The sequence below is a fragment of the Hemicordylus capensis genome, chromosome 4 (genome assembly GCF_027244095.1).
Source record: "Hemicordylus capensis ecotype Gifberg chromosome 4, rHemCap1.1.pri, whole genome shotgun sequence".
In the NCBI taxonomy this organism is placed as follows: domain Eukaryota; kingdom Metazoa; phylum Chordata; class Lepidosauria; order Squamata; family Cordylidae; genus Hemicordylus; species Hemicordylus capensis.
Genome location: NC_069660.1, coordinates 30,833,798 through 30,860,487, shown reverse-complemented (window position 1 = coordinate 30,860,487; position 26,690 = coordinate 30,833,798). Strand labels below are relative to the sequence as shown.

General features: G+C 43.9%; 1 protein-coding gene across 12 annotated transcripts in view; it reads left to right on the top strand.

Annotated features, from left to right (window-relative positions):
- STAU1 (staufen double-stranded RNA binding protein 1) overlaps positions 1-26,690 on the top strand; it is a 73,264-nt gene that overhangs the window by 27,376 nt on the left and 19,198 nt on the right. For 8 of the 12 annotated variants that reach the window (XM_053246483.1, XM_053246484.1, XM_053246478.1 and 5 more), the window contains 5 exons: positions 1,100-1,224; positions 9,123-9,279; positions 18,743-18,881; positions 19,988-20,153; positions 24,682-24,780. In XM_053246483.1, the coding sequence (XP_053102458.1) occupies positions 1,100-1,224; positions 9,123-9,279; positions 18,743-18,881; positions 19,988-20,153; positions 24,682-24,780 (686 nt within the window). The remainder of the gene's footprint in view (positions 1-1,099; positions 1,225-9,122; positions 9,280-18,742; positions 18,882-19,987; positions 20,154-24,681; positions 24,781-26,690) is intronic. The other 4 variants (XM_053246487.1, XM_053246488.1, XM_053246490.1 and 1 more) reach the window with 1 other exon arrangement.

Here is a 26,690-nt window from a genome sequence, read left to right as displayed (position 1 = left end):
TGAGCTTTTAAGCAGCCACCATGGTAGCAGAGTGATCATGCAATTTCACCTTCTAGAATTTTGGATTCTGAGAGATGCCTCTGCTTGTAAAGCATCTGTGGGCTGGGCTGCTGCCTTGTTTGTGTAGCCCATGTTTCGGTAAAATCTAATGGGTTGTGTGTGTGTACGCACATGCGTGTCATTAAAATTATAACTGGATGACTAGCATAATGGCAACTCTGTTCCTTACATGATCATCAGATTGGTTCTCCTTGTTAAAGCAGGAGACTGACTAGAAGCAGAGAAAATGAAGCATGGGACCTGAAACTTTTTACCACATGACTTTTGAAATAAGAATATGGAGAAGGGCAAAATGGCTGAAAGAGTAGAATGCAGATTAGGGCTGACTCCTTTGGACATGTCATAGCAATGAAATTTAGAAAGATCCTTTAAATCTTTCTAAAACCCTGCCAACTGAGCAAAGAGGCAGCAAAGTGGTGATTCTCTTTATTGAGGAGGGGGAGAGCAACTGACCCTATCCAACTCCAGCACAGCATTCCTCCAGTGGCTGTTGCTGGTGTCTTTCTTACGTTTCTTTTAAAGACAGAGCCCTTTGGGGACAAGCAGCCATTTAATCAATTTAATTAATTAATTTCTGTATGTAAACAGCTTTGGGAACTTTGCTTGAAAAGGAGTATATCAATATTTGTTGCATTCATATTCGTAAAGCAGAGCATGCTGTGGAGGTCAAATGTGGGATCTCTTTTATACATCAAAGTAGCCATGCAGGTGCCCAGCTAGAGGTTTCTTACAAAACAGATAAGTTTGATCTTTCCTCCTTGTTGATTCAATGTCTGATTGCAATTGCAACGTCTGATTGCATTGTCTGATCATAAGGTTAGTTCTTTTTGAAAGTCTTAACATCTAAATTAATGCAATCTCTGAAACTAAATGTGTTAGCAATATTTTATGGAAAGCTGGTCCATCTTATAGTGTGTTATCTCTCCCAGATTTTGAGTACTAAGCACCTCTTAGTACTGTTCTAAAATTATTAACAAGTTATAATGGGAGATCAATTTTATTTCTGTGTACTGAAGTATCTATTTCCCTTGCCTTTCAGTTCCTTCTAACATGGCAAACCCCAAAGAGAAAACCCCAATGTGTCTTGTGAATGAGTTAGCCCGTTTCAACAAGATTCAGCCTGAGTATAAGCTTTTGAGTGAGCAGGGTCCAGCTCACTCGAAGGTAAAAAAGATTGTCTATATTTCTCCCCCATTCATATAAAAGGGTCTCTTGAATATGTTTATGACTTTTTTTGTAAGAAGTTTTTTGTAGCCTAATGTGACTTCAGTATACTGTACAGCTTGTTGATGCTTGTAAAGTTGGTGATATTGGATAGTGAACTGGGAAATAACCAAATCATAAGATCACTTTTACAAGACGAGTTGTATCTTTTTATAAGCTGCTTTACTAATGTGGCTCAGTGAGGAGTGTGGGCTTGAACCAGTGTTCCCTCTAAGGCGTGCACATGTACACACGCTCGCCCGTTTTTTGATGTCCACTCAGTTAATTTTAGATCTCGCTCAGGTTTGATCAGGAAGGTCCCCCTCTGAATACATGTGTGCTCACACTGTCTTGATATTACTGCCCAGAACAAAACTCATTCCACACACAGACAAAAAAATTAGAGAGAACACTGGCTCGAACCTATTCTTAAACCCTGCTTCTTAAAGCTAACCTCAGTATCAAACCCCAGCTGTGAAGTGGAAGTAAGGGTGAATGAGAAGATCTGCAAGTGATCCATTGTCAGCGTGAGAAATGGGTTACTGCACCCGCGCAGGGACCTCACTGAAGGATTAACTAGCTCCTCACTGGTGCCCCTCCCTGCCATGCACATGCCTTGTGCGTTATTTTTTCGGCAGCTGGGTGCCATTTTGTCTCAGTTTCTTTTCAACCACTGATGTGTTCAGACCTGTGGTTTGGTGTTCCTCAGAATTAGAAAAGTGTTAGTTCGGACAGATTTTCTGGTGTTAACTCACTGTGACTTGACTATTCTTCCTCATTCTCCCTTTGGACTTCATTCTTACAAATTTGGACTTTCGTTTGACTTCGGACTGTAAGTTGACTATTCTTCGGACTTTGTTTTGGACTTGACAACTGCCTTCCATGGCCTTGCCATCGGAAGAGTCATGACTGAGCGGAAGAAAATAACGCTTAAGCGTTGCTCTGAATGCCGCGCTAAATTCCCCTCAACTGATGAGCATGAACTCTGTTTACTCTGTTTGGGAGAGCAGCATGTCCCGGCTGCTTATAGGATTTGCCGGTCCTTCTCGAAGCAAACACTGAAAAACCGCTCTTTGTGCCTCAGAGCCGCTCTCTACAGAGATGTGCTGCGTCTACCAACACTGAGGCCAGAATTGACATCGATCTCGGTGTCGACATTGATGGGCCAACTTTCGATGTGTGCCCCGGGATCTGTGTGCGCACAGTCTAAAACCCTGCCGGATAATCTCAAAGAGCTTGTCTTCAAGGAACCCAAGTCTTCTGACCACGGGCATAAGAAGCATAAACGGTATGCATTTAGTTAGATCTCAGGGACGCATATTTCCATATAGCAATCCAGAGCAATCACTACAAGTTTCTCAGGTTTGCTATAGGAGGTGCAGCATTCCAGTACAGGGTGCTACCCTTCAGGTTATCCACAGCACCCAGAGTATTTACAAAATGTATGGACAGGGTCATCGCCTGTTTGAGGACTCGTGGGTCACTATCTTCCCGTTTCTCGACAATTGACTTTTAGTGCACAGGGAAAAAGGCCAGTTGGAATCCCAAATCCACCTCACCCTTCATCTCCTCCATGACTCGGGGATCCAAGTCTACTGGGCCAAATCCAAGCTCCAGCCCATTCGATCTATAGACTATCAGTGCCCAGTTGGACATTCGAATGAAGAGGCCTACCTCCTTCTGGACAGATTTCAGCAGATTTGCGCTCTCATCAGCCGCTTCGAGCACGAGCCTCACCAACATGTGGACCATGTCCAGAGACTTCTTGGCCTCATGCAAATCCACAGTTCTCTACACCCGGTTGTGGATGTGATATTTCCAACTGTGGTATCTCCGAGTCTTCCGACCGAATGTTGACGATCAATGGATGATCCTAGATATTCCTCCATGGGTCTTGAAATCCTTGACTTGGTGAAAGACCAGGGAGAACCTTGAACAGGAGAAAGACCAGGGAGAACCCTCCTTGCTAAAACATATAACTTATCCCTGAAATTGGGCTCTGTACCAGAGGACTGGAGAGTAGCAAATGTAACACCTATTTTTAAAAAGGGATCCAGGGACAATCCGGGAAATTACAGGCCGGTTAGCCTAACGTCCGTTCCGGGCAAATTGATGGAAAGCATCCTCAAGGATAAAATTGTAAAGCACCTAGAAGAACAGGCCCTGCTGGGAATGAACCAGCATGGCTTCTGCAAAGGTAAATCTTGCCTCACCAACCTTTTGGAGTTCTTTGAGCATGTCAACAAGTGTGTGGATCAAGGTGATCCAGTTGACATAGTATACTGGACTTCCAAAAAGCTTTTGACAAAGTTCCTCATCAAAGACTCCTGAGGAAACTTAGTGGTCATGGGATAAGGGGACAAGTACATGTGTGGATTGCTAACTGGTTGAAAAACAGGAAACAGAGGGTAAGTATAAATGGAGAGTTTTCACAATGGAGGGAAGTAAGAAGTGAGGTCCCCCAGGGATATGTACTGGGCCTGGTGCTTTTTAATTTATTGATAAATGATCTAGAAGCAGGAGTAAGCAGCGAGGTGGCCAAATTTGCAGATGATACCAAACTCTTTCGGGTAGTGAAATCCAAAACGGATTGTGAGGAGCTCCAAAAGGATCTCCAAACTGGGTGAGTGGGCGACAAAGTGGCAAATGCGGTTCAATGTTGGCAAGTGTAAAGTGATGCACATTTGGATGAAAAACTCCAACTTCAAGTATACGCTGATGGGATCTGAGCTGTCGGTGACTGACTAGGAGAGGGATCTTGGGGTCATGGGGGACAGCTCATTGAAAGTATCCACTCGTTGAAAGTGCGGCAGCTGTAAAAAAGGCCAATTCCATGCTAGGGATCATTAAGAAGGGGATTGAAAATAAAACGGCTAATATTATAATGCCCTTATACAAAACTGTGGTGCGACCACACTTTGAGTACTGTGTACAGTTCTGGTCACCACATCTAAAAAAAGACATTGTTGAACTGGAAAAGGTGCAGAAGAGGGCAACCAAGATGATCAGGGGCCTAGAGCACCTTTCTTATGAGGCAAGACTACAACACCTGGGGCTTTTTAGTTTAGAAAAAAGATGACTGCAGGGAGACATGAGAGAGGTCTATAAAATCATGCATGGTATGGAGAAAGTGGATAGAGAGAAATTCTTCTCTCTCACACATAACACTAGAACCATGGGTCATCCCATGAAATTGATTGCCGGGAATTCTAGGACCAACAAATGGAAGGACTTTTTCACACAACGCATAATCCACTTGTGGAATTCTCTGCCACAAGATGTGGTGACAGCCAACAACCTGGATGGCTTTAAGAAGGGTTTGGATAACTTCATGGAGGAGAGGTCTATCAATGGCTACTAGTTGGAGGGCTGTGGGCCACCTCCAGCCTCAAAGGCAGGATGCCTCTGAGTACATCAGCAGGAGAGAGGGCCTGCCCTCAACTCCTGCCTGTGGCTTCCAGCGGCATCTGGTGGGCCACTGTGCGAAACAGGATGCTGGACTAGATGGGCCTTGGGCCTGATTCAGCAGGGCTGTTCTTATGTTCTAACTTTCTCCACGGCATTCCTTTCATCACTCCAGCTCCGTCATTCTGTGTCACCTCGGACGCGTCTCTCGTGGGCTGGGGAGCCCATTGTGGCGATCTCAGCAGAACCTTTGGTCAACAACATCACGAATGGGAACTGAAGCAGGCCTGCCTAGACCATCTGACTTGGATGTGGGGCCTTTCTTGTGTAGACTTGTTCGCTTCAGTGATGAACAACAAATTTCCACAGTACTGTTCCAGAGCAGGCGTTGGACATGCCTCCCTAGGGGATGCTTTTCAAAATCATTGGGGAGGGAACCTACTCTACCTGTTTCTGCCCCTACCCTTGCTCAACAGGGTGGTTGGCAAGCTGATCTGCAGCAACGCACAAGCCATCTTGATAGCACCATGGTGGCCGCACCAGACTTGGTTTGTGTCGCTACTCAGACTGACCAATGGCATCTTCTATCACTTTCCTCTGGATCTGGATTTACTGTCGAGGGACATGGGAAAAATCCTGCACCTGTCTCTACGAACCTTGTGGCTCATGGCCTGGAAGGTCAGTTACTGAAAAATATTTTTCTGAACTCCAGAAAGCATCGACTCGCCAGAGCTATACGAGCAAATAGAAGCGCTTCACGGTATACGCTAAGGACCATGGCTTCCATCTTCTAAAAGCCTCTCCCACTCATGTTCTCCTGTATTTCACCAGCCTGAAAGAAGCTGGCTTAGCTAATGTGTCACTTAGGATGCACGTGGCCACTATCTTTTCTAAACATGCTGGCTGTCAAGGCCACTCCATATTCTCGCACCCCTTATGCAAGAGGTTTTTGCGGAGCATCAATAACCTTTACCCCCCTGTTCGCACTCCTGTGGAACAGTGGTGTCTTTCCCTCACTTCCTTGATGGAAGCTCCTTTTGAGCCGCTGCATGAAGCTAGTCTCCATTACCTAACGCTCAAAACTGCCTTTTTAATAGTGATTATGACCACTAGGCGCATGAGTGAACTGACCGCTTTGCGCACCGATGCGCCATTCACGCAATTCTATCCTAATAGGGTCATGATGCGTACTGACCCTGTTTTCCTGCTTAAAGTGGTCACTGACTTCCACTGGAATCAAAATATTGTCCTTTTCTCCTGAGTTTCGCCTGGACAAGGCTTTTCACTCCCTCGATGTCCACCACTGTCTCCTCTACTACCTGAAATGCACGGCGGATATTAGACTTACTAAGATGCTCTTTGTCTTATTTAAGGGCAAAAATAAGGGTCTTTCTGTCTCCAGGCAGAGGCTTTCACACTGGTTAGTGGAACTCGTTTTCCTAACATACAAGTTACAAAATCAGCAACTTTCCAAACTCATCAAAGCGCATGCCACTAGAGTGTACGCTGCTTCTGCTGTGCACTTATCTGGCCTCTGTTTTAAGGACATCTATGCTGCGGCCACCTGGTCTTCGCACTTGCCTTTCATCAAACATTATGCTGATTGATTTATGCTTGGCTGCGGAAGCCAGTTTTGGGAGAGGAGTACTCAAGTGGTGGGTTCTACAGTAGTGGGTGAAATGGCTGCACCCTCCTCTGGGAGAAGAAGCTGGCTAGTCACCCATTTCTCATGCTGACAACGGATCACTTATGATCTGGAGGTAATCCGTTGTCAGTCATGAGACCTACCCATACCTCCCCGCTGCAGCATTTTCATCACAAGACTGACTGACTTACTTGATCACTGAATTCCACGCTGTGTGGGTACATGGTCATCAGATGGGTCTCCAAGAAACTGAGACAAAATGGCGCCCAGCTGCCAAAAAAAAGCAACCTGTTATGTGCATGAGGCACTTGCACAGCAGGGAGGGGCGCCAGTGAGGAGCTAGTTAATCCTTCCGTGAGGTCCCTGCACAGGCGCAGTAACCCATTTCTCATGACTGACAACAGATCACCTCCAGATCATAAGTTACAGGTAAGCAACCTGCCTCAGAAATTGAAAGCAGTCAAAGTTCATTGATGGTGGTAAACTTTGCGGCAGTTGGATCTCAGGTGCATTAGTAGGATCTGTGGAGATCCTGTGGAGTAGGATCTGTGGAGATTAGTAGGATCTGTGTTCGCTCTGTGTCCCCCCCCCCCCCAATCAGTGTGCAGAATGAGTTTTGTTCTGAGCAGCAGTATCAAGGAAGTGTGCGCACATGTATATTATGTGCCACTATAGATACAACACACACACACCACAAATATGGAAGGAAAGAAGTGTACTTTACAATTCTGTTTACCAGTCTTCTGTTTTAAAAGCAATTGTATTTGCCATTGGAGCTTAAAAGTGGCCTATAAAATAATAATGATAATAATAATAGACTAAAAATTGTCTAAGGCCCTAGGTACTTAAAAGACACAAGCCCACCCTGTGGACTTGGGCCCACAGCCTCCCCACATTTTGATAATTAGACCCTTTCATGTTCTCTAAAAGTATGCAACACGCTCCTCCCCTAAGCAATGTAGTAGTAATAATAGTAAGTAAACTCAGAAGCAAATTCAAATAGCCTTTTTACACCTATCAAAGTAGCCCAGTTTGATTTACTACTAGTACAAATATTTATATACCACTTCTCAAAAAAAGTTTCCAAAGTGGTTTACATAGTAAATAAAGGAAGGAAAGAAGGAAGGATCCCCGTCCCCAAAGGCTCACAATCTAAAATGAAACATGATAGACACCAGCAACAGTCATTGGAGGGGTACTTTGCTGGGGGTGGATAGGGCCAGTTGCTCTCCCCCATTAAATAAAGATAATCATCATAGAAGATCTCTTAAGTGTAGTTTATAGAAGTGTATGTCTATGCACTACAGAAGGAAAAGCCACCAATTTTATTTCAAACAGGGCAGCAGAAATTCATATATGGAATTACCGCAATTTTTTAGGATTTAAAAACAAGCCAACATTTAAGGGGCTTTTAAAATGAGTTCCTTTGATGGAGGAAGTGTATAAAAATAAGACTTTTGGTGGGGGAGGGGGAAATGCTTAATGTTCATTTCAGCAATTTGTGAAGCCACTTTCAATGTTGTGGTATTTTTAGTCCATTACAAGCTTAATAAAAAGACAATATGTGAACTACTGTTTCACACACAAAGCAAGATAAAATATAAGGAGAAACAAAGTATGAAATAACCATTTTCTCATATGTTTTGCTATTTAAGCCATTTTTAGAACTTTGTTGCTAAAAAAAGCAGCATACAGTATAAATATTTTTAATATAAACGCAACAGCACATGCTTAACCAAAAGGCAGGAACAACATATCTATTTTTTCCTTCCCTCTTATTCTTTTTAAAACTTTTGGAGCCGCTCTGGGAAGAGCAGAAGGTTCCAAATTCCTTCCCTGGCATCTCCAAGATAGGGCTGAGAGAGATTCCTGCCTGCAACCTTGGAGAAGCCTCTGCCAGACTGTGAAGACAATACTGAGCATGATAGACCAATGGTCTGACTCAGTATACAGCAGCTTCCTATGTTCCTAAATAAAACAAACAGATATGGGTTGGGATGGGGTTTTAGTTTTACTGTCCTTAAGATGAAGTTCATTGAGTCCTGTCCCACCCCGTCCCACCCCCAACTTCCCATTCAGTTTCCTCCTTGCTTCCTGCACTCTGCAGTTAAGCTAAAATGCCCAGCAACCACGAAGCAGCTCAAGAATGCAGCCAAACCAATTAGACTGCTGGGACGAGGGGCGGGACTAGCTGCAAGCAAGGAAGTTAACCCTTTGCTTACACTGCTAGTGATTGGTTGATTAAGTGCCGTCAAGTTGGTGTTGACCCTTAGCGACCACATAGATAGATTCTCTCCAAGATGATCTGTCTTCAACTTAGCCTTTAAGTTCTCTCATTCATTGCTGTCGTAATTGAGTCCATCCATCTTGCTACTGGTCGTCTTCTTCTTCTCTTTCTTCATGTAATAGTAAGGTTAGGTGTGCTGTCAATTTTTGACTGCTGGCGACCACAGAGCCTTGTGGCTTTCATTTGGTAGAATACAGGAGGGGTTTACCATTGCCTCCTCCTGCATAGTATGAGATTATGCCTTTCAGCATCTTCCTATATCTCAGCTGCCCGATAAAGTGTCAGCGGGGATTCGAACCAGCAACCTTCTGCTTGTTAGTCAAGCATTTCCCCGCTGTGCCGCTTAAGGTGACCCCATGTAATAGTACTTCATGAAATACTTGCTAATAGTCACCAGAAGACTGGACTTGTGCCTTCTGCTGAAATGTTTGTGTCGTAAGCTTAGACAGAGTATATGAATATTTTGTATGTGCAACGTAGGGCGGTGGTTTGTAATAATAAAGCCTTTCTTCTCATTCTTAGGTATTTACAGTGCAGCTGACTCTTGGGGACCAGCACTGGGAAGCGGAAGGAACTAGTATTAAAAAAGCTCAACATGCAGCTGCTGCCAAAGCTTTAGAAGGGACAAGATTTCCTAAACCTACAGCTCGCCCGTCACGTAATGAAGGAAAGAACCCAGGTATGTTATTCCACAAACCAGGGCTGGATAGCATAGGGGCTTCAGGCTACATGTGGACCTCTAGATGCTTCAGTGTGACATGTGGATGATTTCCAGAATCCTGAGAACTTTGCCTTTCAAGTCTTTTGTCACTTTAGAGAGAGAAGCTTGAAAACTTGATAGCAAACATTCTAAACATTTTTCGTGGGAAAGGAGGAACGCAGTGATCAAAACTTGGTTTTGAACTGAAGATTGGAGTTCTAAAGCTTGACTCTCTCATGAATATTCATCATTTTAAGGAACGGAGCTATAACTGACAGGTTCATAGACCCCAAGCCTGCCAGCTCTGGGGGTGGCCTGGTGGCCTCCTTCCCAACCAGCTTTGTTATCAGCTGGGTATTTTCTTAGATGTCTTAGGTGTCTTCTCCGTTCTCTCCCTTGCTTGAAGCAAGGGAGAGAATGGAGAAGACACCTACCTGACATGGAAGCCAGCTGGGAAATGATCTTCGGAGGGCTTCTTCGTTCGGGTGCTGCCCACACCCCTTGCAAATGATATCACATGCAGGGGTGTGGCCAGCACCCGGAAGGGGTGGCACAGCCCTCTGGAGCTCACTTTCTGGCTGGCTTCCTTGTTGGCTGGGTGTCTTCCATTCTTTCCCTCGCTCCGAACAAGGGAGAGAACAAAAAATACACCCAGCCCACAAGGGAGCTGGCTGGGAAACAAGCTCTGGAGAGCTGAGCTGGCCACACCCGCTACATGCAGGGGGCACATCCCTCCAGAGCTTGTTGCCTAGCTGACAACGAAGCCGGCTGGGAAATGGAGCTCTGCATCTGGCGTCACACGCAGGGGTATGGCTCGCACACATGCAGGGCCATGGGAAGAGGGGTGAATAAGAGCCCACTCTCCCTTAACTACGTGCCTGTCATTTTATAATCTATCACCCCATCATTTTCAGTTGATTGAAACACATGCATTGGAATACATTGAGCTTAAAATGTCGGGTATTATGAGCGCTTTGATGTTTTGTCTGTTGTTATTCATATAAGCCATCATTTGCAGTCATACATACACCTGTGAACTCTCCCTGAAACTTCAGAATGTTTAGCATATGTATTAGTTACTATTTATCAGTGTTACTATTCATCAGTTTCAGGTCACCACTGGTGGCCTGCCATCCAGAAATCTTACACCCTGCCTGTACATGTATGCTAAAGTAGCATATTGATGTTCTCTGTACAGTCTGTGGCAAATCTCTTTCATTTGTTTGTCCTCTCATTCTGAAGTTCTGTGATGAATTTGTGCTGGGGCTTTCTATCTCCAGAATACCTGGTGCTGAAACTAAAACCATTTCTTGACATTAGACCAAGTCCTGCATGGGTCTCTTCAGCCCCAGTGGCAGCTTATTTACTAAAATCTGCTTACAAAAAGGACACAACTCCAATATTATCTGGGGGGAGAACGTTGAAAATGTCAGCTAAAGCAGTAGAATGGGTGAACTGAATGTAACTTGAGTAAGGAATTCTAAGTTAACGGGGCATTAAAAGTAAAAAGACAGACAATGTGTAACTGGACAAAAGTTCATTATTTTAAAAAGTACACAGCTACAAGCTTCCTCTGTTGCCTGACCAGGATTAGGAAGGCCTGCACTCTTCATCTACCCCATTCTCAAAATGGAAATTATTGTTTTCTCTAAGATCAGAGGTTAGAAGGAGGAAGCTCATCCCATGACTGTCAATAGCACTTAGCAATAGCAATAGCACTTACATTTATATACCGCTCTATAGCTGGAAGCTCTCTAAGCGGTTTACAATGATTTAGCATATTGCCCCCAACATTCTGGGTACTCATTTTACCGACCTCGGAAGGATGGAAGGCTGAGTCAACCTTGAGCCCTTGGTCAGGATCGAACTTGTAACCTTCTGGTTACAGGGCGGCAGTTTTACCACTGCACCACCAGGGGCTCAAAACATCTATTGAAACCTCTCTAGACAAAGAGAGTCCCTATGAAATTCCCAGGTCTTCCTTTTAGGAGACAAAAATGGTCTCATAGGAAGTATGGATGCCCAAGCCCATATTAGACTTGGGCCAGTCTGGGTTTGACACAGTGAAAAGGGCTAAGCTTGCACCAACCAATAATAAAAGAGTAGGCAAATAAGATTTCCAAATCCTATGGCTGTGTGATAGATTTTCCAAGAAAGAGAACTGAGCATGTGCCTACACAAACTCACACACACAGCCTTACAATGAGTGTGCGTGTGATGAAGATGTTGACTAGATGTTAAATTTCTCCCTCGAAGTAGGAGGTCACGGCTCACAAAGGGTTAATTTCCACTTCTTGCTCTCGATAGACAGGAAATCTCAGGTGTTTTTCAAGTAGCTGAAGTCCGTCCCCCTTCTCCCAGCATGCTCAGGTGTGATTCCCCAGTTCCTTCCTGTCTTCGCTCCTGATCAGACATGCACCTGGGCTCCTGCCCAAATTCTAATCTGTATTCATTCTTCTACCGGTGAGCCTTTCCCCTTTCTACAACTGGGCATGGGCAGCTAGCAACCTGGGGATACCTTAGCAGGTTCCCACAGAAAGCATTGGGAACATGCATTGGAACAAGCATTGGAAGATTCCCTGTGCAAAGGTTAGGTAGTATTTACTTTGGCTGTTGAGGTGTGTTTGATAAGTATTTGTGATACTTTGGCTGTTGGGGTGTGTGTGATAAGTTTTATTATATTGTAGGACTAGATGAAGAAGAGGAGGAAGATATTTTTATGACTTAATTGCTTTTGCTTTGCTTGAAAGGCCAAGAAAGTCACAAGTGTGTGAAATACCTAAATTGAGCTTGGAAATAGCTTGACAGTGCTGCCTTAATTTTAGCCTGGGATCCAGAAAGCAGTATCTAATGGCATGTGCATGACAAGCAGGTTTTTTTTTTTTTAACCCCTTTCAGCAGCCCTCCACTCAATACCATGTCAATCTGCTTTGGAAATCTTCCTTAGTTTCAAAATACGTTTACCAGAGTACATACTGGCTTCACGGCAGAGCATGTACCTATTAAGGATGAGCAGAGTGTTCCAACATTGAAACATTTTGACATCGAAACAGAACACCCTTTAAATCAGTGTTTCTTAAAAACATAAGAACAGCCCTGCTGGATCAGACCCAAGGCCCTGCAGTCACAAAAGCCAGGCTGGGGATGATGGGAGTTGTAGTCCAACAGCTGGGACCTAAGGTTAAGAAACCCTGTTTTAAATAAAGGGTCTGTTTCAAGCTCGGAATAGAACAACCCCATTTTGATCGAAATGTTTCAGTGTTTCAAACACCATTTTGGAGGCCTGTTTTTCCCTTGCTTGATTGGTTTTCTGGTTCTGGCTTCCAATTGGCTTACAATCTCCTTGCTTCTTGGTTGGCTTGTTATACAAATCAAGTGTTGTTATGGGCAACTGTGCCCCCATTGTCTGGGAGGAGGGTGGGGGAACACAAAAGGAGGGAATTTCAAAATGTATTCAAAGGGACTGGGAGACAGAGAGAGCCCTTATATTATAGTGTGCCCCTCTTGAAGAAGAGAATACATCAGGAGAAGAGGAAGGAGGGTTTGCTTTTGTGGTTTGCTTTTCTCAGCAGAGAGTATAATATGCTGTGCTACTGCTGCTATATCTATCTGGTTTTTGCTAGATCTCAGATTGACAAAGGTAGAACTTGGGTGCCTGCCTTCCTTGAGTTGTGGTTTGATCTGGATAGTGATTCCCCAGCATTCATAATGATTGGGTTCTGCGCCTGCGCAGACCAGCTTCGGATAGGATTCGTTAGCTCCTTGTGACGCCTGCAACCACCACCTGCACGTGCCTGCAGTACCTCATAGTGGCGATTAGGCGTCCCACTGTTCAGTTTCTTGCTGACTGCCTTAGTGATCAGACCTTCGGGAACAGTTTGCTCCTCAGATTACTTGATCTTTACTTGTTCGATTTATTCAAAATGATTACTGGCACGGACTTGGACTTCTCTTAGTATTTTCCCTTGGTTTTGGCAATATTTGTGACCCTCTGACCTTGGAAGGGACCATGACTTTGCTTTCGGTTTTCCTCACGGACTTGGCGATTCGGCTCACTTTGACCACCAGGACTACCTGACAGTATTTCTGACACCTGCTGGCTAAAACAAAAAACTCTACGTTAATTTGTTAATGCCTGACCTCTCATGAGTGAAAGGGTTAGGGTGAAAGCCACCTTTAAAAGGTGCTGGGACTGCCGTGGGAAACTCCCTTCCACGGATAGGCATGAACTCTGCCTGTTCTGTCTGTGGGAGGCCCATAATACATTGAGTTGCTCCGTCTGCGCTACTTTCTCCAAGCAGATGTTGAAGAACCGAGCAGCCTGCTTAAAGGTGTCCCTCATGGAACAGGCCCTTCTCCCGAATCGCCCACCACAATCTTCTGTGTCACCCTCGACACCGAGACCTGCACAGGCGTCGTAGTCTAAAGTCTCAGTTGTGGCGGGCAAGCCGTCAACATCGGCCGCGTCAACCTCAAAGGGCAACGCGCTGTTTAAGAAGCTGGGAAGCCTATTGGTGAGCCCAAAGAGGAAGGGCAAGGCTTCGACGCCAGAGCTGCCAGCTAAAAAACACAAGAGGCATGGAAAAAAACAGACATAGTGCAGGGCACTCACCCTCGCCCACTGGGCTGCAGAGCTATGAGAGCCCACGGGCAATTTCTCTGTCCCCAGCACCAACACCGCACCAGTCTTCCTCGATGCTGCGTTCGGGACCAACCTCAATGTCGAAGGAGAGCCATGGTCACGCAAATGCTCCACATAGAGGGACTTTGACATCAAAAAGGGATGAAAAACTCATCCCGTCGGCAGTGAGCAAGACTACCCCTGTGCCAGAAACACCCCCTGCACCTGTATGGGTAGCCGCGCAAACATTGACGCCGATGTCAACAATGGCACTGACGTCAGAGAAAAAGGGATTGACTGAAGACACTTCAAACCCTGAAATAGCCATCATCCACGACACTGAGCTTAACATCGAGCCAGACCAAGACATTGGATGCGACCTGGACTTTGACATTGAGGGCAGCCCTGAGGACGGACAGGGCTTCCACATGGAAAGTAACCTTGAGACAAGCATGGAACTAGAAGAGCACTCCACCACGAATCTCTCCCGCTTGCTGCGTTCAGAAGAAAGTACTCTCTCTACAGATACTTTCTGGGGTTTCCATGTCCACAACTCGGATGCTGAGGCACAGACAACCTCAGTACCGAGGACCCCGTCGATCACGGTAAGAACAACTCCTGTAAGGGGCCTGCTGCCCCAGGGCAGATGGGGTGACTCCTGCACCATCTCCCCTGAAGAATATTCCCTGTTCAAGCAGTGGCTGCGAGAAAGGGATTAACTACGCACACCAGATACATAGCAGAAGGAGTCCGCTGTGCATACCCACTGCACAGTGACACAGCAGAGAATGGTCTCACTCCAGGCCAACTTTCCGCCCTTGCCAGCATTGCCGCTGACATTACCGCCACGTCAGGTGCTGCATCAGACAAGTACCCTAACAAGCCAAACTCCAACTTACATACCTGTGTCTGGCCTTGAGACAAACTTGTGCTTCACTCACTACCAGTGTTCCCAGTAAGAGCAATTCCAGATGTTGTTGACTACAACTTCCATAATCCCTAGCCAAAGGCCATTGCAGCTGGGGATTCTGGGAACTGTAATCTACAACATCTGGAGAGAATCCCTCTTACAGGGAACATTGCTCTGGTCTGCAATCTGCATTGCAAGGTGTACTCAATCAAAATGTGGCTGAAGTTGCTCTAGTTAAGCTTATGGCTATGCTTGCTGCTAAGAGTGTTGCTGTGGTAGCTGTTTCAATTCTAGGAGTAGTAAGGAGTAATAATTGTGCCAAAGAGAGCAATTTGTGCCAAATTTTGTTTGTTTGTTTGTTCCTCTGTGTAAACCGCCCTGAGCCATGTTTGGAAGGGTGGTATAGAAAATCAATCAATGATGTTACTGAGGCACTGGCACTGTGGCTGGCAGTAGATTCTGGGTCAGTGATTCTTTTTGGCCATTTTTGGACTGTTTGAAATGTGTGTTCTGCATTGGAAGGGACAGATTCCCTTTTACTGAGTGCTGCTTTTTTACTGGATCCTATGGGTGTTTGGGGAAAAGGTTATAAAAATGTGTTAAATCACTTACTTGCCCATTTCGTTTGTGGGTTGGGTTGTAGGTTGTGCTCATCATTCCCTATCACCCAACTCACATTGGTGTCCCTAGGAGCTACCTATGGGGAACAGTGGGGTGTTTCAAGTTTTCCCCATTGTTCCCTATGGCCAAAACACTTGAAATGTTTGGAATTTTACGTTGAAACAACCGAGGTCTGCTGTGGTTTCGATCATCTGTGTTGCATTTTGAACTAGAAACGTAACACAAAATGTACATATCCCTAGTGCCTGTGCCTTACCTGAGCTTCTCAGGGAGGGAGGCTGGAAGAACTGAAGAGACAAGAAATTATGTTCTAAGCTGTCTTGAAAAATTAAAAATTAACAAATCACCAGGGCCAGATGGCATCCACCCAAGAGTTCTTAAAAAAACTCAAATGTGAAATTCTGGTCTTCTAGTAAAAATATGTGACTTGTCCATAAAATCAGCTTCAGTGTAATATCAGTTTTCAAAAAGGGATCCAGGAAATTACAGAACAGTTGGCTTAACACATCTTCTGGGTAATTTGACAGAAAGTATAATTAAAGGTAAACATAGAAGAAAGGGCCTTGCTGAAGGAGAATCAGCATGGCTTCTGCAACAGTAAGTCTTGCCTCATTAACCTTTTGGAATGTCAACAGCCATGTAGTTAGGAGTGATACAGTTGATATGGTATATTTCGACTTTCAAAAAGCTTTTGACAAGATCCCTCATCAGAGGCATTCGAGTGAATTTAGCAGTCAAGGAATAAGGGACAGGTTCATTAATGGATGAGTAACTGGTTGAAGAACAGGAAACAGAGGATAGGAAAAAATAGGCAGTTTTCACAATGGAGAGATGATCTGTATTGGGGCCAGTGCTTTTTAAATTCATAGGAGATCTGGAAATTGAGGTAAGTAGTAAGGTGGCCAAATTTGCAGTTGACACTATTTAGGGTAGTGAAATCCAAAACAGATTGTAGGGAGCTTCAAAGGGATCTTTTCCAAACTGAGTGAGTGAGCAATAAAGTGGCAAATGCAGTTCACTTTAAGTAAGTATAAAGGGATGCACATTGGAGTAAAAGAAAATTCCTACTTCACAGTATTGATTCAGTGTGCATCAGCTGTGAAAAAAGGCAAATTCCATGCTAGGGATCTTTAGGGAGGGGATCGCAAACAAAACTGCTAATATTATAATGCCCTTATACAAATATATGGTGAGACCACATTTGGAATACTGTGTACAGTTCTGGTCACCATATCGCAAAAAATATATTGTAGAATTGGGAAAGATGCAGAAGAGGGCAACCAAGTGGATGGAAGACTAGAACACTTCATTTATAAGGCAAGGCTACATAATCTGGGTTTTTTTAAATTTAGAAACAAGATGATTTAAGGGGACATGATAGAGGAGGCCATCCCAAGAAAATGATTGCTGGAAATTTAAGATCAACAAAGGAAGTACTTTTTTGTGCTGCACCTAATTAAGCTATGGAATTCTCTGCCATGCGATGTCTTGATGGCCACCAGTTTGAATGGCTTTAGGCACGGCTTAGACAAATTCATGGAGAACAAATTGATCAATGGCTACACGTCCTGTCAGCTATAGATTACCTCCAGGTTCGGAGGCAAGATGGGCCACTGTGGGAAATCGGGTGCTGGACTAGATAGACCTTTGGTCTGATCCAGCAAGGTTTGACTTCTCAAAGACCAAAGCTCCCTTGGAAATATGGAATGACTGCAGGGCTCTGCCCAGCTTCTTGCCTCCTGTCCCTCTGCTGCCATTTTGCTTCAGCCATCTTTGTATTTCCTTCCCCATACTTGGCACCTTTGCCCTTCTTTTCAGCTCTGTTTCATGCTGTTGCTTGGGCTGGTCAGATACAAAGAGTACACAGCTGCTAAAATCCCAGCAGAATGTGTCCAATGAAAATTGTGCATTGTCGTGTACAAAACTACCCTCCTTTCCCCCATATGCTGTAAATCTGATTTTGCACTGAAGCATTTTCCAGTGCTAGGCAAGTCTTATTAACTCTTTATTTGCTAACAGCCTTGTATAATTCTACCTTCTTACCATACATTCTGTTTCTTTTGTTGAATAAATTAGCATTAAAACTCAAATCAGCGTCTTTCTCAGCTTCTTCTGTAAATCTCACATAGGGAAAGCTTGTTATTTAATCCAGGCAAAATAATCCAGAGAGCCATTTGGTGTGATTTTGAAGTCTTACAAAATCTTGACTGGCATCCAGAGTGTTCCATGCGAGGGCCTAATGTGCTTCTGTGCTTTCATAGCAGCTCTGCTGAGTCCCCCTTGTCCATCCAAGCACCAGTCCTTCATGCTGCATTAGGTCCTACTCTAAAGGGCTCCCTAAACCTCAGTACTGGCTTCTGAGACACTCAGAGGGCTGAGGGTGGTGGTTGTTGTTGTTAATTCGATTTCTATACCGCTCTTCCAAAAATGGCTCAGGGCAGTTTACACAGAGAAATAATAAATAAATAAGATGGATCCCTGTCCCCAAAGGGCTCACAATCTAAAAAGAAACATGAGATACACACCAGCAACAGTCACTGGAGGTACTGTGCTGGGGGTGGATAGAGCCAGTTACTCTCCCCCTGCTAAATAAAGAGAATCACCATGTTAAAAGGTGCCTTCTTGCCAAGTTAGCAGGGTGGGGTTAGAAACTCCAGTACTCCTGTACAGACACTCATTTAGCACTTTGGATTTTTGCCATGGCCTCTTAACTCTCCAGAACTGAGATTTGGAAAATACAATGCTAGAGCAGCATCCAAATAAGAAATGGCTGGTGGTTAGGCTAAAGTGGAATGCCCATACAAGGGGCATTTTTGAGCTCTGAGTGAAGTGTTAAAAGGGGTTTCTGTTAAGCCAAATACATATAAAGCAAAGCTTTTAGTAATAAGTAACCTTCCATTTGAAGAACAGCATGTTCACTACACTTCTTATTTTTATTTCCTGTACATAATAGTACCTGGACTTCAGTCAAATAGCAGTATTTAAATATGAGTTTGCAAATACAAATCAGGCTATATGCTGCAGCAAAAACATCTTCAGATGAGATTTGCATTAACACTTGGCCCCTTTAAAATAACCGTGCCTTCCCATAACAAATTTAAATGATAGATTATGACTAATCCTGCAAAGTGATCTGATACGACCACTTAATACACAGTGTCCCCTCCCTCTTTTACTGCTTAGTGTATCCTATTCAAATTTGTTCCTAACTATTCAGGCAGCGAATGTTTAACACACAACATGGAACATTTCAACCGTAGTCTCTAACAACTGCACTCTCTTCTCTTTAGACAGTGTAACCCCCACAGTGGAGCTGAATGCGCTTTGTATGAAGCTGGGAAAGAAACCTATGTACAAGCCTATAGATCCTTACACAGAGATGAGGTCCACCTACAACTACAGTATGAGAGGTGGTGCTTATCCCCCACGGTATGTCATGCCATCACTCTTTTCTGCAATCGTCATCTGATCCTCCTCTGTCAACTTTATTTCACAGTGTTTTTGCTTGTGAAGAATACTCTAGTTTTTACCAACTGAACCTCCAGTTGCACTCTAGCTGCTTGAAACGCATTCCAGTGTTTGGTGCGGTAGGGCCTAGCTGCTGCTATTGCACCATATCCTCTGATTTGCTTCTTCAGGACCATAACGCAGCCTCCACAAACATAGTTAAGTGCAAAATGGATGATTCAGCTGACAAAGCTCTGTGCCATCCTGGGTATGGAGCAAGAAGCTCATGGAGAAAAGGCGGAGAGCTGTGAGATTCTAAAGGAGTAGGACATAGGCAGAAGCAGAAGGGCTTCACTCAGTCATTGGAATCAATATATGGGTTGTAGAGGATGTGTCACTTGCTTTGCACTGACTCTGAATGAGAAGGAATTTTGCCTCTTGGCCAGTTAAGCCACATTTCTTCTGGCTCTCCCAAGAGAGGTTTGCTGAACACTTTCAGAGCCTTTTCCTTAACGCCTCTATTTGTTGCTCAGTTCAAAGTAAAAACTGGTAGTTAGTTACTACCTCCCCTCTACTTGGGCTCAGAGGACCTGAACAGTCATTTTCTTGCTTCCAAACATCTTTCCCTTGTGACAAATGCCAGGAAAAACACATGCTAAGCTCAAAAAACACACACACACACACACACACACACATGAAATTGACACAAAAGGGTTCTGCATTTTTTTAGCACACTTCACAAAATTAACTGTTTTTTGTTAGGGCAGATTGACCTAAATAAAACAGGCAAAAGATATTGTAGACCAATACATTTATCCTTCTTGAGCTTAAATATCCATGGGTAGGGAAACCCACTAGTTGAGTTCATACATGTTTTTCCTGGTTACTCTGTGCTACTGGCACAGTGCATCTCTAGTAATGCAGTATGAGTGCTGTAAAGTCCAATAGTGGAGCCTTTGAGGGTGAACAGTTGGTGCATTGTATTCGCTATTAGCTTGCCATTGAAGGTTTTATTTGAGCTTTAGCTACTGGCAGGATAACCCTGTTGTACACCGAAAATCTGAAATTTTAAGTCTTTCCATTTTTAGGTACTTCTATCCATTTCCTGTGGGACCCTGGCTCTATCAAGTGGAGCTCTCTATTGGGGGACAGCAGTTTCATGGGAAAGGTAGAACAAGACAGGCTGCTAAGCATGACGCAGCTGCTAAAGCACTGAAAATCCTGCAAAACGAGCCCTTGCCTGAGAAACCAGAGGTAGTATGTCTGAAGCATCATCCAGCTCCTTTTGAAACTCTTCTGTGCTTTGAAGTTCATTGGAAGCGAAGCTCTTGTTTTGCTTACTAAATATGTGCAAATGCTCTGGCTTTAATGTTTGGCTTGCACACATTATGTGTTCATGTCATTTCCCATAGCTTATTGCTGCCTGTCCTGCTTTACTCTAGAAATAGCGTTTTTTCTTGTGGTAGATCCCTGTTGACCTGTAGTGAATCATCTAACCCCATTGCTTCAGGGAGTCTTGTGGCTACCTAGAAAAGTGCAGCAGTGGCTTTTATGATATCCAAGGGGTATTGAACAACATGAGCACAAGCTGCTTCAGAGTAGCCAACAAGATATACAACTGAAGTCAGTAAAGGTGAAATTACTTTGTAAGTGTGATTGTCAAAAGTAGTGTAAGCATACTCGCTTGATATTAATTCCTGCCCCATAACAATGTTTAACTAGCCATGTCAGTAGCACTCTAGAATGTAGATCATCAGTCAAGACCATGGTTCTGGCTTTCAGAGCTTTGGAAATATGCCTGCCCTGCTTTACTCTAGGTTCTTGGCCTCTCCTAATGCTATGATTTTTCTCTTGCCCACGCTATCCTTTGTACTACCACAAGGCAGGTCTGTTCATCCAACAGCTCCTCAGCAGTTAACGCACACAACCTCAACTGTTATGCCACAAACGCAGCATGTGTCTTTTAAGGTTATTCAAAGCAAGATAGTGCTTCAATTATTGTTTGGCTTAACTTTACGATCTTCACACAATTCTGACTTCACAATCTAGACTAGCTACTCAGGGGTTATACCCAGAATATTGACTAAAAAAAAATTAAGCTCAAATCTTGGATATGGGGGTAAGTTTAATACTTAAATTGGGACATTGAGTTAATTTTGTTACACTTTTGTCACAGCCTTCCTCCCAAGGGCTAAGGATGGCGTAGATGATGGGAGAACCATATATTAGCCTCGTACAACAACCATGTGAGTTCAGTCAGGCTGAGATATGGTGATTGGCCCAAGGTCATGCAGGGAGTTTCATGGCTGTGTAGGAGTTTGAATCCTGATCTCCTTAGTCCAACTACTACTGAATCTGTGCTCGAGTCTGTGATGGAGAGAAATCCAGTTCAGATACCTATAGCATCCAGTGTCAGATCCTTGAGCCATTGTAGAAATGGTGCCTGGGGATCTGTTTCCCCATAGAATGTTCTTACTACTGCAGCAGCAAGTGGTTTGCCTCTAAATATATTTGGCACAATACCGGTGGCCAAAGTTATTGATCAGTTGTCATTTATTTGGAAATCCAGCTCAGTTTTGTTTTTCAGAAACAGTCTCATAGAGAACTCTCTATCCTGTTTACCCATATATTTGGGCTACGTGAAGAAGATTATTTCCTGCTTGCAGCAGATGTGGAATTGAATTACTGGCATCCACATGCATTTGTGAAAGGAACTGAATTTTAAATTGCTTAATTTGGCATTGCCTTAGAAGCTGCCTGGGTTATGTAGCCTAGCACTATTTACCTTGACCAGCAACAGCTCTCTAGGGCCTTGAGCTGAGTATTTTTCCAGCACGGCTATCCCTGGTATCCTTTAAACCGAGTAATCAAAACCTAGTACCTATATATGCAAAGCATGTTGTCTATTCTTTGCTGTGGCTAAACAAACACTTCCTAAGTTGCATCACGCACTTGAGTTTTTCCTTTCATCTGCAGTATGCATTATTATTATTACTATTCCCTGAGTGTTTTCTATTGCCAGTACAATAAGATCTGAAAGAAAATTGCTGTCTGCTTTGTCTCTCCTGATATTCTCCTTTGCCCTGTATTCTAGTTATCTGTTAGCTATTGCTAACTAATTTTGCATGATAGTTATTTAGAAAGGGGATGATTGTGCTTGTGACGTGCACCATGATATGGCATGGCTACTTTGCTGTATGTGTAGGTCTTGCATGTGTAGATGTGTTAGTCTCATGAGCGTACTAGTTGCTTGCTTGGAGTAGTTCTAAAGCATGTGTTTAGACTTTTGTATATGCATTGCTTTAGTTAGGCTTGAGAGTTATTAGTGCTTTAAGAATGAATAGAAGTTTGTGTGTGTTGAGTAATCGGATTACAAACTGGCACTGTAAAAATGGCTCAAACCGAACATCTGATATTCCTGATCTTTTAAGCTGGCATTCTGCCATTATCTCCCCTGTGCAGAACCTATCAGCAGTTAATAACCATTCTCCAAAGCCACTAATTCCATAATGTTACTGCAGTTCACATATATAATAAACAGTCCATCATACAACTAACATGAGTAGGAAAACTTGCCAATGTATTAACTAGCAATTGTGATGCTTGTTTTAAAATGGGCAAGTAGAAGACAGGCCCAACAACAGTAGAGACCCTGATGCATGTTAGTGTAGGTAAACTATTGCACTAAGAGAAAATCAAAATAACTACAACAGCCCCCACTGCGATTATTATAAACCACCAATTCCAGTTCTGTGAACATTATCTTCTGGTTACATTTGCACATTCTGTGTCATGCTCTGTGGCTGTAGTAAGTGCTGTGCTGTTTGGGTCCAAATGTTGCCATCCTGAACTGCCTTACTACTTCAAGTTTTTAGCTATCCTGGCTGCATAATACTGCTTGGAAATAGGCTGGTGGGTGTCACTCAGAAGCCTGGGTTTTGGTGGGGCTGGCTGTGGGCCAGGGCAAAGCTTCACTCTTAGCTACTGTCCTAGCATTCATGACTTCCATTTCCGTGCTTCTTAACTAGCTGCTGTCCTCTTCTTACCACCTTAAAAACCCAGCCACCCACCCCCAAATTTGTGACAGCTAGAAATGAATTGTGTGCAGATTTCTAGACAGGAAGCTGCCTAATAACGAATTGGACTGTTGGTCCATTTCAGCCAGTCTTGTCTACACTGACTGGCAGCAGCTGTCCAGGGCTTTGGGAAGGAGGTGTCTCTCTCCCTCCCAGCCAATGATCATGCTTAGGAGCTCCTCCATGCACAGTCTGTGCTCTGCCACTCCTCCATGGCCCCTTGCCACAATGGTCACGAGTAAGGCTTTGTAGGTCTCTCTGTTTAAAGCCAGAGCTCTCAGCCAGGTTCCTGTGCCATCTTGTTCTCAGTCAGAACTGGGCTGTGCTTGGAACATAATTTTGGAATTATTTTGGTGAACACTATCCGTGGCTCATCGTAATGGTCTTCTGGATTTCATCTAACTGTAGACAAATCATTTGACACTAATCCCTGCTGCTGCTTCTTTAATTTTTTTTTTTTTTAAAGCAAGTTTCTGGCCGTCCCCATTTCAGTCATTGTGGCTAGAAACTTACTTGAAAATGTGTGGGTGGTGTCTGAGAACTCTGAAAGCAATGGATGTGTGCTCAATAGAATTTGCATGGGTAAGAGGGGTGGGGCTTGAATGTTCTGCCTGTCTAATTCTCCATCCCCATGGCTCATTGATGTAGAATAAATTTGGCAAAATACTCACAATCATATTTATCCTGACTGTGGAAATTGACTTATTTTGGTCCAAAATTTGTATTTGTTTTTATTCCTGTGCTCTTAGCATGTGCACACCAAATATTGTACTCTTTAAATGCCAGACCTGTGTTTCTGAAAAGAATATCTGAATTCACCCAACCCCTGATCTGTACAGAGAAAATAACCTCTGCAGGACATTCAAGCCCCCTGCTAAAAACTTCTCAATAGATTAACTGTTGCAATAGAAGTTTTTTTTTTAAGTGTGTACTGTATATATCCAGATTTTCTAATTGAATACTGTGCCTGACATGCAAAGTTTCTATTAAATGTGTTCAAAGGCCTGGCTGGATCCAGTGAGGTTTTTTAATTCTCTTGTTCTGAGTAGCTGGCCTCTGTACCATATTTCAAATTGCTTTTAAATCTTCTTCCGCTTCAAAACCTGTTTGCCACATGGCATGTGGGCTGGTGTAAGTGAAACACAAGTCCAAAGCTTCCCTTGGGCGCACACCACCCTGCTATTAGGAGACTTCTGGCCTGTGACTTGAAAGGCTGTTGAAAGTGGACCAAAGAAAAAATCCATTTTATATTTAGTTCAATTTTTATTCTGCCTTTCATAAGGCATCCCAAGGCAGTTTACAAAAGTTAAAATACAATATTGTTATATTGTAAAGCTTTTGACAAAAGTTAAAATACAAAATTGAACAAAGGTCCTGGTTGAGCTCTCAGACCAGTTCCTTTTATATGTTACTATCACAACATTGCATATGTACATCAGAATGGACATTTCTCCTGCCTGTCCTTTGTTCCTGTATCATTCAGAGCTTCTCAATATCCCCACATACGTTTTTAGGCTGTTGTCACTTTCAGGCATTTCACTTGCATGTCAGGCACTTGTGCATAGTAGAGCCTGCAACTTAACCTGCTTTTAAAGAAATCATGCTTACAATTCCTGTACTTAACCCTCTACTGTGTTTGCCAAATTTGCTGGTGAGTGATTTCAATAGTTGTGCCAGAAGCTTAAATTTAATTGTTCTTCTCTTAGATTAATGGGAGAGAACCAGATGATGAAAATCTCAATAAATCTGAAATAAGTCAAGTGTTTGAGATTGCACTTAAAAGGAACTTGCCTGTGAATTTTGAGGTAGGTTTAGTTAATTGCTCTAAAAGTGGTTTTATGTAGGATATTGAGGGTAGCAACACACTTGATCGGAACACATTTGGGTCTGACACAGCTGACCTTTGAAACGGTATTAGAATATGCCCAGATTCTCTTTCCCTGGGTCTAGAAGGTAAGCTGCTGTCAAGTCTGAAATCCTGTTTAAAAAGGAAATTGAGAGATTATGCAGGCAGCGTTTTATTATTCCAAAATATTGGAAGGGGAAGGAGAGGCCAAATACGCCTTTGATTCCAATATAGGATGTAGCAAACACATTAGTTTGGAGGCGTTCCCTAACTTTGACCAGTTCCTCCCCTTCCTGCTGCTGCCCACCACACACACACACACACACACACACACAGGTGCCACGTTCATGCTATTCTGTAGTGGCTTTGGAGGGAGCAACAAATTGCAGGGGCAACAGGGAAAGTCCCCTTCTGGAAGTGAAAACACATGTGCAGTAATTAGATGCATTGGTTTGGGCCATAATCTCATACAGTTGAATTTACATAAAGCTTGATTAAGGATATGAAAGGATTCACACAATGGGCAAAACTGTTTAATTATTCTCTTACTGCATTATAAAATTCAACTTCTGATCTACTCATATGTAGGAATGTACTGTCTTGCAGTACTTGCTAAGGTGTTGTACAGTGAGGGAAATAAGTATTTGATCCCCTGCTGATTTTGTCCGTTTGCCCTCTGACACAGAAATGACCAGGCTATAATTGGAATGGTAGGTTTATTGTAGCAGTGAGAGACAGAATAACAACAAACAAACCCTCAAAAGCCCAGTGCCCAAAAGTCAGCGATGGATTTGCATTGTAGTGAGGGAAATAAGTATTCGATCCCTTCACAAAAGATGTCTTAGTACTTGGTGGCAAAACCCTTGTTGGCAATCACAGAGGTCAGACGTTTCTTGTAGTTGGCCACCAGGTTTGCACACAACCCAGGAGGGATGTTGTCCCACTCCTCTTTGCAGATCCTCTCCAAGTCAGAAAGGTTTCGAGGCTGATGTTTGGCAACCCGAACCTTCAGCTCCCTCCACAGATTTTCTATGGGATTAAGGTCTGGAGACTGGCTGGGCCACTCCAGGACCTTCATGTGCTTCTTCTTGAGCCACTCCTTTGTTGCCTTGGCTGTGTGTTTTGGGTCATTGTCATGCTGGAATACCCATCCACGACCCATTCTCAATGCCCTGGCTGAGGGAAGGAGGTGCTCACCCAAGATCTGACGGTACATGGTCCCGTCCATCGTCACTTCGATGCGGTGAAGGTGTCCTGTCCCCTTAGCAGAAAAACACCCCCAAAGCATAATGTGTCCACCTCCATGTTTGACGGTGGGGATGGTGTTCTTGGGCTCATAGGCAGCATTCCTCCTCCTCCACACACGGCGAGTTGAGTTGATGCCAAAGAGCTCGATTTTGGTCTCATCTGACCACAACACTTTCGCCCAGTTCTCCTCTGGATCATTCAGATGTGCATTGGCAAACTGCAGACGGGCCTGTACATATGCTGCCTTGAGCAGGGGGACCTTGCGGGCACTGCAAGATTTCAGTCCTTCACGGCGTAGTGTGTTACCAATTGTTTTCTTGGTGACTATGGTTCCAGCTGCCCTGAGATCATTGACAAGTTCCCCCCGTGTAGTTCTGGGCTGCTTTGTCACCATTCTCATGATCATTGCAACTCCACGAGGTGAGATCTTGCATGGAGCCCCAGACCGAGGGAGATTGACAGTTATTTTGTGTTTCTTCCATTTGCGAGTTATCGTGCCAACTGTAGTCACCTTCTCACCAAGCTGCTTGGCGATAGTCTTGTAGCCCAGTCCAGCCTTGTGCAGGTCTACAACCTTGTCCCTGATATCCTTCGACAGCTCTTTGGTCTTGGGCATGGTGG